The sequence below is a fragment of the Canis lupus genome, chromosome 23, assembly GCF_048164855.1.
Source record: "Canis lupus baileyi chromosome 23, mCanLup2.hap1, whole genome shotgun sequence".
Taxonomy (NCBI): domain Eukaryota; kingdom Metazoa; phylum Chordata; class Mammalia; order Carnivora; family Canidae; genus Canis; species Canis lupus.
The window spans coordinates 36,000,303-36,015,483 of NC_132860.1; the positions used below are offsets into that span (position 1 = coordinate 36,000,303).

Below are 15,181 nucleotides of genomic sequence, written 5' to 3' on the forward strand. Positions count from 1 at the left end.
TAAAACCAAGTCATAATTGAAGAAGCTGATTTGCCAGTAAGTTATTATCAGCCAGAACAAAAACATAATATCCTATAAATAAAGATAACTAAATCCAGACTCTCAATAACATAGTGTCACAATGTACAGGACACAATAAAAGATTACAGGAGAAGCAAAAAAGCAAGAAAATGTGTCATATAAATAGGAGGAAAAAAAATGGACAAACAGTAAAAATTTATTTTGGGATGTGAAAGATGTAAAATGAGATCACCACAGTTAAGGTGGACTAAAAGTCATCAACTCTAACCATAGAGGTGACTAAATTTCTTAGTAAGAACAAGGGAAAACAATCCTCTCAGTATAAATAAAAGATGTTAAAATATTTCCAATCTTTGACTCAGATATTCTCTTCCTAATCTATCTCAAAAAATTATCAAAGCTTCAGATAAAGTTTTACCCTTAAAGATGTTCATTATATTTATTTATAAATTATAAATAATTATAACATAATTATAATTATACCTTAATTATATTTCATAATAGTGAAAAGGAGAGACAACCCAAAATACCCATAAATGAGGAATGATTATGATGTAATAATTATTTAAAATATTACCATAAAATTTTAAATAATGTTAAGCCAAAAATATGTATATATCCAACATGCACCCAAACAAAGTAGAAAATATGTGTATAGAAAGAAGGAATAGGTGAAAATCTATGAAAATATTAACAATAATGTTATCTCTGGATACTCTGTGAAAATCTTTATGCTTTAAATTTTCTCTTTTAGGGATCCCTGGGTGGCGCAGCGGTTTGGCGCCTGCCTTTGGCCCAGGGCGCGATCCTGGAGACCCGGGATCGAATCCCACGTCGGGCTCCCGGTGCATGGAGCCTGCTTCTCCCTCTGCCTGTGTCTCTGCCTCTCTCTCTCTCTCTCTCTGACTATCATAAATAAATAAAAATTAAAAAAAAATAAATTTTCTCTTTTAACTTTCTTTTTAGCATTTTCCAGGTTTTATACAATGAATATATATTGAGTATCATTAAATTGTGTTATTACACTATTTATTTAAAACTAAAGAAAGAGTGTAAGGTGGAGGGAAATTGGAAATGATAATTAAGGACTGTCTCGTTTTTTTCTTTCCAAAATGGAGGAACACACTGGAGGCTAAATGGAGTAGGATTTGACTGAACATTTCTGTCTGGAGTCTTTCTCGAGATAGGCTGTATGGCAGGATCTGAGTCCTTGCTGGGAACAGTTTCATGAGATATAATTCCCTTGTGTCTCCATACTTGCACACACATGACTCCTACTATTCTTAGGTATTCTGGGTAACATCTGCAGTGCTGAAATGTAAGAGACACTTTAAAGCACAAAGCTTAAAAAACGTATAATAAGAAAAATATTTTTTGGGATCAGATTTAAGAGCTCAGTTATCTAATAAACTGAAATTCCCTGTGGAAGGGGGGTGGTCTGTTTAAACACACTCACACATACTGCCACACATACACAGAAGCAGAAGTCCAATACACATTTTTATGTAATGCAATGAGTACGGGGTGAATGGGAAAGTGTGGTGTGCATGGGAGATAGAGCAGATAGACTCTTATGGGGCTACACTCCGAGGGACCAAGAGATCCGATGATTGTCCATGAGGACAAGAAAGCAGATTAAAGTCTGTGATGGCCTAGAAGGTAGATTAAAGTTTTATATGCTTTCTTGTCTTCATCTGCTCAAATCCTAGCACTTGGAAATTACCCATGGAAAAGGCTGTTTTGTTTTGTGATTGACACATGGCCCTAAGTCATCCTGAGATGATTTTAATACGTGGCTTTGTTTCTGGTCTCTCTTATTCTATGGGAAAAGATGCTTCAGTGGCATTTCAATCAATTTATAAAGAATTATTAATGCCTATAAACAATTCTATGCTATTTAAAGGCTATGGGAGTTACAGAGAAAGGATTCATTCTGCTTTCTGGGGGACCACAGTCAGTTTGGAGAACTTATTATACTCTACTAAATAAGGAACAATACATGGCAGCACTGATGAAAAGTGTTAAGCAGAGAAAATTAAATAAAGTGCTCAGATGGAAAAAAAAGATGTTTGGATAATAGATAACTGATAGTATCTGAATCACTGGAGATCATTGGAGGAACAGAATTACATTTATCATCTTGAAAGGAGGGGAGCCTTTCTTCTAGCAAAAAGAGACACAATACTTACGAGGCACACAGGAGCCAAATTTGTCAGGGAATTCAGATATCAAGTCGTCATTGATCCGATCCTTCATGGGGCCCAGGATAATTACTGGCCGGGTATAGTTTACTGCAGAGAGGGAAGGGAAGAGGCAAATGAGGAGAAAGACTTGGTCAAGACGGCACAACTGCCCTACATGGGTGAATCTGAAGGCAATACTGCCAAACAGAACTGCTGACGGTGTTACTTCATTGGATAAGTTGCCCATACAGCCTTGTAGAACACTCGATATGTTGGCTGTGTTTATTTTCTGGAATTTACCAATAGGGAAAAGCAACTGCAGTGTCTATTGAAGAAAAGAAACATTTGGAGGGGGTTTTGCTTACTCTTATGTTATGCCTACACAATGTCAAAACAACTACTGAATTTAGTCAATTGAGTGGGAGAAAAAAGATTCCAAAGCAGCTGTTTGGCCATTGTTTAGATAATGACTTTAAGAAGTAATTGTTAGTATAATGACACCTTATGTTTTTATATCTTTCCCTCAGCTCAAAATGCTGTCTATTCTCTGCTGAGGTTTTTCCGATTCCTTTGTAACATGAGTTTAGAAGGAACTCTAAAGTCCGTTTGGTACAACTCCTCTGATGCTTGAATTTTCTCTGCAATGTCCTTGTCAATAGCCATTAGTGTCTATATAAATGCCTCCCAGAAAAAGATGCAGGCTTCTGGAGCAGCTCAGAGGGTGGCTTGTATTTTAGGACAGGTGTGCTAGAGAGCCCTTCTCAATACTGAGCTGACAAGAGTCTCCCAGGAGATTTTATGCATTTGTCCTGGAGGTGGGGATTTTTAGTGATTCCTTCCACTTAGGACCACTCATCTGGAGGGCTGCTTCATCTCCTGGGAGCTGTCACTGCCCATACCTAGCAGGGAAGTTGTTCGTGCCAAAGAGTCTGGTCTGGGGACAAGTGAGTATTAAGCAGATTTATAGTCCTTAGTCCTTCACTCTTTGGCTCCTATAATGGTGTCACCTGATATGGCCTGGAAATCAGGAACCAGAGCATGCTGGGAAACTTACTTTCCTGCCTTGTGACAGGCTCATAAGAAAGAATGAAGTCTTCTTGCCCTCCTGAGAAGAGAAGAAAGGAGAATGACAGTGAACTAACAACCAGTCATATACCACATATCACAGCTACAAGCCCTGCTCTGAAGCACAGGAAACAGACACAGTTCAGGGTTCATTTTCCTTGCCCTCTCTCCTTGAGCCATTCCAAAAATCTCTTCATCCTCATAAAACTCTTTAGCACTGTTATGGTATCAGGTTCTCAATGGTCATAACTGTCAGTAATGCCTGGAGACTAGTTACCTGCAGTTCAGCAGGACAGTGACCTATGAGAATGCCTTCTGTCTGACACTGAGAAGTGGAGCCCCTATTACTTATAGTTAAAATGAAACCATTCAGTACAGCAGAGGGTCCTTCCAGTAGTTTGCTGCCACATTATCAGAATTTCTGGGTCTTTTATTTCATTTCTTTTTTATTTTCCAAAGAAGCACATTGTTCAAAAACAAGTGTCTGGTTGGTTCATTTATGTCACAAAACCTTCATCAGCATATACCACAGGACACTGAAGATTTTATTCTAATGTTAATTCATCAAGAAAACGCTGGGTCAGTTCAAGAAGATAAAAAAAAAAAATGAGGAGGACCCTAAATCTCTGATTAGAATTGCTACTTAAAACTTTGGGAAGGGAACTAAAGAAGACAATGTAGTAAAAGACAGCTTTGCCAAAGACATTTACTACAAGTCTTCTGATTGACAGTGGGCCTCTGGTCAACAAATAACCATAGAAAGTTAATTGGTTTTAGGCAATTATTTTTTTCAAACATCTATTTTACCCAGTTGATGGACTGGGTACAAGATTAGCCTGATTCAGCTGTGAACCCAGAGGATATACTCTTTTTGCAATCGGCCCAGGACTGACTGTGTTTTGGTAGGGAAGTAGTTTAGGGATATTGGAAAGGACTCCCTGTATGCTGTTACATAGAAGAGTGTCATAGGGGGTAGTATTTCCTGAAACCAAAGGGCAATGCAACTCATTGCTTTATCTACTCAACCCCTTGAAACACATTCCATCTGTCAATGTGCTCCTCCTTTAACAGACACAGCACCAGAAAAGGTGAGTTAATTTCATAAAAAGAGTTAATACAATGAACAGTTCTGATGATGACGACTAATTTGGGGGAAATTAGGAAATATATGGAAAACTTGTGAAGTACAGATGACTTCCTTGGAGACCAGGTAGCTGGGATGGGGTAGGGTGAGATTGTCTTACTTTTTCAAGTGTGAGAAATGGTGCCGGGCCCAAGTCACATCTTTCTTCATCCTTAAGCAGGTTTACTCTGAGAAAGGCCCTGCTAGGCTAAGCTATTTCCTCATGGCATGGAGAATGTTCCTTGAAGGTCTTTCTCAGTGACATCTACTCATGGCTGCTCCAAGAAAGTTCAGGGGTTTTTCCACATCTGGGCAGGGGTTTGATATGTGAGGAGTCAGATACACTTTTTTTTTTTAATTCAGGAAAATATGATTCCCTTTTAATAAACTAAATAGCTGAAATTTACAGTCTAGGTCAAAAAATAATGAAGGTGATTGATTGCTAAGATCCACAGTACCTAAAGCCTGAGATATGTAGAGGTCATAGGAACTCAGAAGGTTAAGTGTAAAAATGCTTTAGGGGACAAAGTACAGCTTTGGGGCTTGAAATATGGCAGACTAGTACTGCAGTGTTTGACTGTAACATCACAGGGAAATCTTTATGGACTGACCAATAATATGTGAGAGGAGAATCCTGAGGATAGGATAACGAAGGTTTTAAACATCAGGGGATACTTATGCCTCTCTACTAGACTGGGAACTCCATAAAGGCAAAGATTGGGTTTCACTTACCATGGCATACCCAGTGCTTAACATAGAGAAAAATGTCAATGAATTTGCATTCTGATTTTAGTGGTAGGAAATGGGATGAGTAATGAGGCCAAAGATAGTTTTTTCTTTGTGTTTCGGTCTGTATGCTTTCGCTTTGGGAAGTGTGGTTTTCTCTAAATAAATATAACACGTCATGTTCCCATAGGAATCTTTTCCCAATGTCCTTACAAATTATTCTGATGGGATATTCTAAAGGCAAACCTTAAATAAGATATTTGGTGACAGTATGTTTCATTTGTGATTCAGAAAACTAGGACAAAGCAACATAGCTTTGACTAACTTTGTTAGAGAGTTCTGTAGTTCTTTTGTTTATGCATTGCTTTTGGGTTTACTTTCTGACTTACAAAAGGCACTGGTTCTTGATCAGAGCAGGAAGACTGCAGATCTCAGTGGAAGCATCCTTCTGTCCAGGCCCATCCCACTTCTAAAGACCCTGTGACAGTCAGCTACTATGTTAGGAAGCCTGCAGGGGAGTTGTGGTAGATGAGATTATGTCATAGCTGTGATCTCAGCACCTTAAACCAATTTTTACTTTCATGTTCAGAAATGAAAAGCCCTATGGGTAATGTGAAGGAGACTAAGAGGAGGAGGAAAAAAAGTTACAGCAATGAAGGAAAGAGAATTCATGCCTGTATGGCCATAAAGTGCTTTCACATCCATTGCTTTCTATTTTTCAGTCATTTCTGTTGAGGTAGGCGCTCTGATGATCCCCACTTTACAGATGAAGAAGTTGAGGCTCAGAGATGTCAATGGAGCTTGTTTACTCAGTTAGGAAGTAGTGGAGTCAAGATTTAAAACCATATCTTTTTTTTGACTCCTCATTGAGTATATGACAAGAGATGGAGACTTTTCTGATGGGGCTGGGATATAGGGGCAGACCTTACAAATGAACAAAGCATGGGTGGCAGAGATAGGAGCTGAACCCAGGGCAGAGTCACTGGGAGGCCAGAAGGTGTTCCATCTGTAAACACCAACTGTTTTTTTTTAAATTTTTAATGCTGCTGTGTCATCTCCATACCATAGTCATCCTTAGTAGTTTTTCTATTTTTTGATCAGGAGGTGTTGGCACTTAGAAATAACAGCTGACAAAAAGGTACAAACTATTACTTGGTCTTGTTTTGGCAAATGCATGGCTGGAAGTGGGAGAGCGGCACAGTGCTGGGTGCAGACAGCTGCAGCTGTGGGAGAGTAGAGGCCTCTGTTAACAGTCTCTATGAGACTCTAAACTGGAAGCAAGTCACAGTAAAAGGGACTCAGAGGGAGACCCTCTTATGTTCTCATGGTAGAGAACAGCAACTTGGTGTTCTTTAGGAATTTTTGGAAACTAGAAAAGAGGGGGGGGATGGGAAGCCCAGTGGTAGTATATTTAATGTTCTAAGTTTAGTGTTCAGTGCCTGCATTTGATGATTTTTAAGAATAAATTATGTTTTTAGAAGCACAGAATGTTAGCTCTAAGAAAGGGCTTAGAGCTCATTGGGTTCATAAATGGCAAATATGTAGCATATGGGGTCACTCCCCCATTCCATGCCCTTGGAAGGCACTACAGATTGATCATTGCCCACATTACTGCTGGGCCTTAGCCTGGCCTTAATGCTTCTCAATACAATTCTTCTGGCAGCTATTACCCGTTGGTCAGAGTTGGGATCTTGGTTAAAATCTGCTTGCTGTCTGTGTTCTAACTCAAGCTACTCAATTTACATAGGAGAGGAGGAAGGTTCAAAGATGGTGAGTGATTTCTTCAAGGTCACATAGTGAACTTGTGTTTCAGTGTCTCGATGGATGTTCAGAAGATTCAGTTTAATGTTCACAGAACTCCTAAAACTGGGCTTAGTGCACAGTTAATGCTATATAGATGTTTCTGCTTGTATTAATTTGACAGGTGGTATGGAATAGCTGAAATGTACTGGATAAAACACAAGGAAGCTGAGATTTCACACTGTACGGAAGGGTGACAATGTATGGAATTCAGAAGCAAAATATCTCAATTGGTCTTACAGAGTGCCACCATATTATGCAGTTTCTTGGAGCTTTAGCATCCTCATCTGTAAAATGGAGTGTTAATGTGAGACATATCTCACAGTCTTGTTGCAGAAATCAAATAAGAAAAAGATAATGAAAAATTGCTTTATAAAAGCTAAAGAACTAGAGGAAATACAAGTGCAATACTTGAAGACCGCAGAGAAAGGAGAAGAATATGGGCATTATTTTGATAAATTCCAGTGGAAAAATTTTGGGTCTCCTCATATCAGCACTCCATTCTTCAATGTCCATGTTTTGAAACTCTCACTTAACTGATGAACCCCAATAGGTTAGAAAGATAATCATCAGTTCTCCTGTACCCATCATGATATAAAGAACTTTGTGAGCTTTGAGGAAGGCAGGACTCAGCTGTAGAGATTTGCTATTTCCACGATGACTACCTGTTTTTTACTGTGTCCTAATGCAAGGACGTCTGAAAGCTGAGATACAAAAACAACCACAAATACAAGCCTATACTGTACTACTTTGTTGACAGAGAGAAATCTGGAATTAGTCCCTAATGAAGATCGTTTTTGAGGGGGTATTTTGCATAATTATACAATGTGCACTGTAATTAACTGCATTTTTAGCTAGTGCTCAATATAGTTGGACTTTGAAAAATTCTATTTTAGAATGCTTGAGATGGTGCGGGAAAGGTCTGGGCTGTTTATTAGAAACTGAGGTCTGTGAAAGTATGTGTGTGTGGAGTGTGCGTGTGTGTGTGTGTGTGTGTGTATCTCAGGAAATGTATGAGGTTTTCAGTTAAGGCTGTCACAACATGTAATTCTAGGATGTAGTGTGAATTGTGTCTCTGGAGCTTTCAGACATGGGGATCTGGGACTTAGTTTCTAACCAATGACCATTTATTTAAGCATGTGTCCCAGAGTGGACATGGAATCGTTCTAAGAGTAAAAAATAACACTTAGACGTTAGTAGAAAAAGGGTCTTTTTAGCACTTATTTATACACAAAACATAAAAGTCATAATTACAGCAAAACCCAGGAATTCAATAGAAAAATGCAGCCTGTGTTGATTTCAAAATGGCAATTTTCTGGAAAGCAGGTGTGTTTCAAGTCTCTGTGTCTTTTTTTCATGCCTTTGCTGTGCTTGGAAAGTTTCTTCCTTAACTTATCTAGCTGGCATGCACCTTATCTTTCCAAAGCTCAGCTCAAAGGCCACCTCCTCTTTGACGTCATCTCTGAAGCCTCTACTACTTGAATCAGGCTTTTACCTTAGAAACTGCTGCACGTTTTGCATTTTTGCTGTTGTTGTTTATTGCTATCTCTCCCCACTATGTGTGTGCTGAGTTCTAGAGTTGGTTGAGATTCCTACTGGGTCTCATGGTGCCTTTGAAAGGAGCATGATATATGGTACATGTTGAATGAATAAATAAACAAACATTCTTCTATAATTCCTTGTATTTCCATCCTGGAGAAAGAAATATTATTCTTTCAACTAAGCTATGAGAAAGGCTGTTTTTACTTTCATTCATTTGTAAAGAAAGCAATCTGAGTGGCTGATCAGTAACCTCAGATGAGACCCAAACCAATAGAGGTTAGTAAACTCCACACACATTTGCTCTCATAATATCTTAGAGTCCAGTTCCAGTTCTTCTCTCTTCTCATAGATAATTCAAGCTGCTTGCAAGTGTTTCTTTTATTCACTGAGTACATATTCTGAGTATTTATGTGCACTGAGCACATATTCTGAGTATTTATGTGCACCTACTATTTGATCATGAAGAGTTACTGATGTCATCTTAGAGCTTCACTACCAAAAACCCTTTTAGGCAGCTGAAAGCCTTGGCCTAGGTTTTCTAACTTAATGATTCTGGGAAGAACATTCTTACCCCTGAAAGAGAAAAGAGGGGCTCTAAAAATGAGTTCTTCTATATACTTTCCATAGAAAGAATTGAAAGAACAAGGTATGATGTTTCCCCTTTCTATTCCTGTGTCTGCAGGATGGAAGCACAACAAGTAAGCCTGAATATCAAACAAACCAGGCCCATTGGTCCTATGAAACCCAAAAAACAAGTTCTGCTTTTCCTTATACTAAGTTGAGGGTACCTCATGTGTTAGGAAGGCAATCTTTGGTTACTTCTTCTTGGCCAGGTTTCTTTTTGTTTTAAAATTAAATGGAGGGAAGGGGGAGGCAAGTGTTTCGCTAAGTTGAGATAATCATAAAATTTTAAGAGTGAGAAGAATGCAAAAATGTGAAGGATTACATTGAGAACAAGAACTCTTTGATCCTTTCACCAGTAAGATTTGTCATTCTGTTGAGGAAGAAAATTTAGGTAGTTCTCATATTATTTGATTGATCAAGGGTATCTCATCACATTTTTTTTTCATTTTATTCTGCATTATGTTTCATCTTCCTCGTCTGGCCCCTACCTCTTTCTGTCACCTTTCTTCTTTTTCATTTTTTTCTATTTGCTACCAATCTGATTCTATAAAGCCTATCTCAAAGTCCACATTGAATTTGTCATATTCCAAGACTACTAGTTGGCACTCCACCACAAAAAAGGCATGGTTTCATATAGCACCATGCTGTAATAGAAGAACAAAACAAATTCTTTTTAGTTTTTAATGAATATGCTATTCAAGGGGGGAAAATAACCCAACCAATTTCTGTCATGGTGGCTGTGGGTCATTTGTATTGGGCCTGCACTTTTCTAATCACCTCAGTAATTGCTTTTTGAGTAACCCATTTCACTAAGGAGGACAAATAATTATTACGGAAGTTGTAAGGATCCCCGTAGTAATAAGTACCTAGGGTAGTCACCAAAGACCAGTAAGTAGGTGGTCTACACAAGAATGTATTAAAGGGATGTACTTGGTGTTTGGTGAATATTTTTATACACTAAGCAAATGGCTTGAGGTGACCAAACAAAGATAAGGACCAGAAATAATTTTTAGTTACCTACCTTTTCAGAAAGTTAAGCTTTCTGATCCAAGATTTGTTCACTTTAAAACAAAAGTGAGTTCCTTCAACATTAGAGGATGAAACTTTATCATCACTTCCCAACCATCAGAAATATAAAGTCAGATGTATCATAGTATCTACCTTAGAATACTAATCAAGGAGAGAAGAGATATAAAAGTTCACACTCCATTTAAAAGGAACACTGTAATTTCACAAGATTTGTTTTGGAAAAGGGAAGCCAGCCACAGAAAGAAAAAGGCAAAATGAGAAGGAAAATAAAACCATGATGACTTTTCAACCCTCTGGAAGGGGGTTTTAATTATTTCGGGGAGCAGGATGTCAAAGTCCATGAGGTGGAACTTTTCCTCCACCTTCTCTGGGAGAACTGCATCCTCGGACCATGGCCAATTGAGGTTGAGATGGCTTATTAGCAAGCCTGCCACTGCTTGCACACGTCACAAAAGGGTCCACAGAGGGCCCAAGTGTCTTTTGTATCTTTCCACATCAACCAACGGTTTCATTTCAAGCCATTTGCTTTGGATGAGGATGATCAAGGGCAGCAATTGAAACAGAACAAGAGCGAAAATCTGAAATGACCACCACAGGCAATGGAGCAATTGCAAAGGAAAGAATCACAAACCCAAGCAGTAACTTACGGTAGCTACTTTCGCTATCGCTGGCATTAGAAGAAACATGTTCTGCAAGAACAGCACAGCAAATTAAAGAAATACCAAGCATTGGAGAGCAGCCAGAAGGCGAAGGAATACACTCATGCAAGCCTACTACGAGTGGAAGCAAGAGGCACGGGGAAGGCTGCGGAAGAGGTGGTGTTAAGAAGACTCAGAGAAGATACAAAAGATGAAAACTTTATCTCCATTTGACAAGAAGCCACTACATGACTGCCAGGTCTTCTGTTTAGCAAACAGGAAAGTAGCTTTCATCACAAAAAATAGAGAAGGTCAACTTGAGCACTTTTCTCTTTATGTCTGCTTTGCCCTATCCACACGGGCCCTGATTTTCCAGATTCATGTGACAGAGGTCAACGTATCTCAGCTGGATGTTTCCTGACTCTAAGATCAGAAGCTCCTGGAGTGGAGGCACTGTTTGCTTACAAATTTTTTGTTTCTTGATTTTAGCCTCTTTCTAGGTATTTTGCGGAAATACTTTATTTCAGATTGCCAGTTGGTCCCTGGGACCCCTTGAAATTTATTTCTATGTAAATTCTCAAACTAATTCTCAGGGTGAAAAGGGACTATTAAAGATTTTTCCTACTTCAGGGAGTGAGGAGAAAAATCTTGGAGGAAGAAATGAGTCACTGAAAAATGGTTTAGGAATCAGTTCAATGTTTTCTTGATTTTATTTTAAGATCCTTGCTTGGAGAGCTATTAGGTTCTGGAGGGATGAAACAGGGAGGGGCTAGATGGTCTGATACCAAGCACAGGTCCTGGCATGAAGTATATTTTTAATTCATGTTGAGTAACTTGCTTTTACAGTGATATTTCAATTTTTTTTTCATAAAACACAGTTTAGCCAACATAACAGGGCTATATATGCCAGAATTAGAGTTTTTACTTCCAGAAATCATTTCTCTTGTACTCTGTACTAAGTTATAGAAGATAAATTCATCAACTTATCAAGTTCTTTGTATATCAGGTTAATTAAATGAAGAATATATGACTATTTTGAAGCTTGTTATTGAAACTCATTAGCAACAACTTCAGGCTTTTAAAAAGTGGCAACTGAAAAAAAAAAAAAAAAAAAAAAAAAAAAAAAAAAGTGGCAACTGTTGTACATTTTTAGAAAAAGGTTAAGAATATAGAACATTATTCTCTCCCTAATAGTAAAAACGTGCTTTAAAATGTATTTGATATTATAGATTCTCACCAGTTGGATGGATTAATCTTTTTATTTAGCTTCATTGAGGTGTAATCAACAAATTATAATACTTTTAAAGTGAACAATGTGATGAGGGATACATGTAGGTATTGTGGAAGGATTCTCACAATTGACGTGATGCATCCTGGAAGGATTAGTTTTAGAGAATGAAATGGAAGAAAAGCAAAACATGGGTTAAAATCACATGAATTATTGCTCTTTGTGTTGGTGTATGACCAGGACTACGTTGCTAATTTAGGCACAAATTTTACAAATGCAAAGGGGCATGAGGGAAAGAAGTGTGAATGGCTGGGTGCAAGTTTGTTTTCTGTTATTGAAAAAAGGTCAAGGTACACACCCAACAATGGTGTATCTTCATATACACAATTATCTTAAGTACCTTGAGTCAGGGATGACAGGGTTTTTGTTTTGTTTTGATTTACTTTAAAAATAACTGAGAATGAAGCTGAGCTATCTATGCAGTGTTTTATCGAGTATGAAGTATCAAGAGTTTGTATAACAGAATTTTTCCATTTTGTAGGTAAAGAGAAATTGAAAATATGTTCTAGCTAAAGTCCAAATTATGGCTAGCAGTAGCATTAATTGGCAAATAACTTTACCTAGTGAAATCTGTTCAATTTTTAAAAAGTAAACAAACATTTGCACATCCTGGATTTAAAAGGTCATCATGCATATTTTTGACATTCTAATAGCAACTACTTTTCAGTGATGTTCATTTATTAGCAATATATTAAAATGCTTCTCCTCCGCACCCTGCCCCCTTTGAAAATCTAGAAAATGGTGGTACTTGATACTATCCAGATAATGTTGAAATCCATATTTGAACTTCAGCCACTAATTCAAGAAAAATTTCATGACATATTCCATATAGAGACTCAAAGATAAAGTTTTCATCTTTAAAAAAGATCAGTAGTTACTCTTGATCAGATTTTGTTCTCTATATCTGTATATAAAAAAAGGTCCAAATTAACAATCTGAAGGATGAAGCATATCATTACAGTGTTAAGAAACAGCTCTTGAAAACAAAGTCCAGCTCAATGCTATTTTGTTTTATACAAATGAAATGAATAGCTTCTAAAAATACTGCCCGTAGCTGTTAAATAAAAACAAAACAAAATAAACAAAAAAAAATGAGCATGTGATACGTTGCAAAAGACACAAAACTGTTCTTATTTCATTGGTGCCTACACAATGGAGTTAGTAATAAGGAAAGAAAAATCATACCATATTAACACAGTATTATTAATTTTTATAGCTCAGTGCAATGAGACACAGACTAAAGGCATTAATAAGTAGAAAATTTAAAGGTTTAATAAACTTTATTTTGTAGTCTATACTATAAAATGAAGACCTGATTATGTAATACAGCTAATAAGTGACTGATAGAAAAACATATTAATACATATCTAAAACTCTATCATACAAACGTTTCAAGCAGGATCACTGCAAGTCAGAAAGAAAAATCAATCATAGTTAATAACAAAGAATTATCCATGGAAGATCAAATAGCTTAATGTTTATTTTTTGAGAAAGCATGTTCCCTTTGACAATAAAATAGCTCCTTTACTAATAGCAAAGTACAACCCCATTATGGAAGTTGGCAAGGTCATTAAATATTTCTGGCTAAAAAGGCAGAAGAAAGCTACATAAAGTACATTTCTGCTTTCTTGTTCTAGAACATTTAGCTCACCCTTTCTTTGAACATGGCTCTTGCTCTCTGGTGTTAGGCGGCAGAGCAAGGGATGCCATGGTTGGCATCATGACCATGTTGGCCACATAACATGGTCAGAAAGGGAAGGTGTGAACTGCAACAGTAGTTACAGTGCCTGACACATTTTGCTTTTAAATGCTGACATGCAGAACAAAACGGTTGAAATTACTCTGTAGGAGCATTCACAGCTAGGTAACATAAAACTCGTATCTTGTGCATGCTAGGAGTGAAAGGCCCTCAAGAAAAGGAACAAAAGCCAAACTCAAAAGGAAAGGAAAAGAAAAGAAAAGTTACAGTGACCATTCCTGGGAACTTACTCAGAGTCTTTGTTCCATAACCGTCGTCACCTAATCCGGGGATGTCCTGCATAGAAGTCCCCAGAGAGAGCAATGAGAGAGGAAGAACAGCCACGGAAGAGGAAGGAAGAAGTCAGTGGAGTTGAAATGGATACTACCATGACAGACCGTGTTGCCTAAGCAATCTGGATCCCACTCTTTCTTTTTTTGAAACAGCTGTCACCCCAAACTCCCTGGGCTGAGACTTAAAGATTTGTAAAGCAACTCAAAAGATTAGAAGTTAAAAAAATTCAGAAGACTGTTACAAAAAAGAAGAAGATTCACCAAATGCCATTTTTGCTCGCTGTTAACGTTGCCACAGAAATGTACCACTTAGAGTGATACTCCACATCCAAGTTTCAAGACAAACTCTTAGATTTAGTATCCACCAATACAAGCTCACTGCTCAGTTAAGTATTTAACATTTGCTGGGAGAAGTGTAAACTCAGGGCTAGTAATCAATATAGAGTATGAATTATTCGCTCCCAGTGAGCTAGAACTCAAAACACACAGGTGGCAATGGAACCAATATTTCTGTTCAGCAAATAATCTGTCTCAAGCCCTCTAGAGCTGTGTGATAGGAAAGACAAACTGAACCCAGCCCTGGTCTCAGAAAAATGCTGGTTGGAAGCAAAGTCCCAGCTTCCCGAAGTCCCTCTGCAATGCATTCTGTCAAGAACCACACCAAGGGAAGGATCCAGACTGCAGCCAAACACTGGTCACAGTAGTAAGCCCTGACCTGCCTGCCTACCATGTTTGTTTGCCTAGGCGTGTGGCGTGGGAGAGCCTACATCATGGGTGTTGCCCGTGAAGAATTTTTTTCTCTTGTGTTGCATGTGACATTCTCTTCGAGAATCTACTTACGTTCAGGATCACTGGTTTCCTGCTCACTCTGCTCCTTGTTCTTGTAGAATGGGAATTTTCGTGAAAAGATGAAGCTCTTTTTACGCTTGTCATTGAATGACTGTGAAGGAGAAAAGGCATGGGGCAAAAACAGGGGACGTCTAATTGTTGTCACACTCATGCTGACAAAACAACTAGTTTGTAAAAGCAGAGAGAGCTGTAGTGACGCAAGTAGATAGTCTAAAGAGGTGCCAGAGGGTTCCTAAAGGCAGATTTTATCTACAAGGAATGT

At 38.1% G+C, this 15,181-nt stretch overlaps 1 protein-coding gene and 1 long non-coding RNA gene across 34 annotated transcripts in view; one reads left to right on the plus strand and one right to left on the minus strand.

Annotated features, from left to right (window-relative positions):
- Positions 1-15,181, minus strand: part of DLG2 (discs large MAGUK scaffold protein 2) — a 1,975,849-nt gene that overhangs the window by 15,418 nt on the left and 1,945,250 nt on the right. For 18 of the 33 annotated variants that reach the window (XM_072794850.1, XM_072794842.1, XM_072794853.1 and 15 more), the window contains 4 exons: positions 14,911-15,010; positions 10,761-10,802; positions 3,259-3,309; positions 2,211-2,312 (listed from right to left, as the gene is read on the minus strand). In XM_072794850.1, the coding sequence (XP_072650951.1) occupies positions 2,211-2,312; positions 3,259-3,309; positions 10,761-10,802; positions 14,911-15,010 (295 nt within the window). Of the gene's footprint in view, positions 1-2,210; positions 2,313-3,258; positions 3,310-10,760; positions 10,803-14,028; positions 14,075-14,910; positions 15,011-15,181 lie in introns of all 33 variants that reach the window. The other 15 variants (XM_072794854.1, XM_072794851.1, XM_072794849.1 and 12 more) reach the window with 3 other exon arrangements.
- Positions 1-15,181, plus strand: part of LOC140615100 (uncharacterized) — a 38,780-nt gene that overhangs the window by 3,457 nt on the left and 20,142 nt on the right. The window lies entirely within an intron of this gene.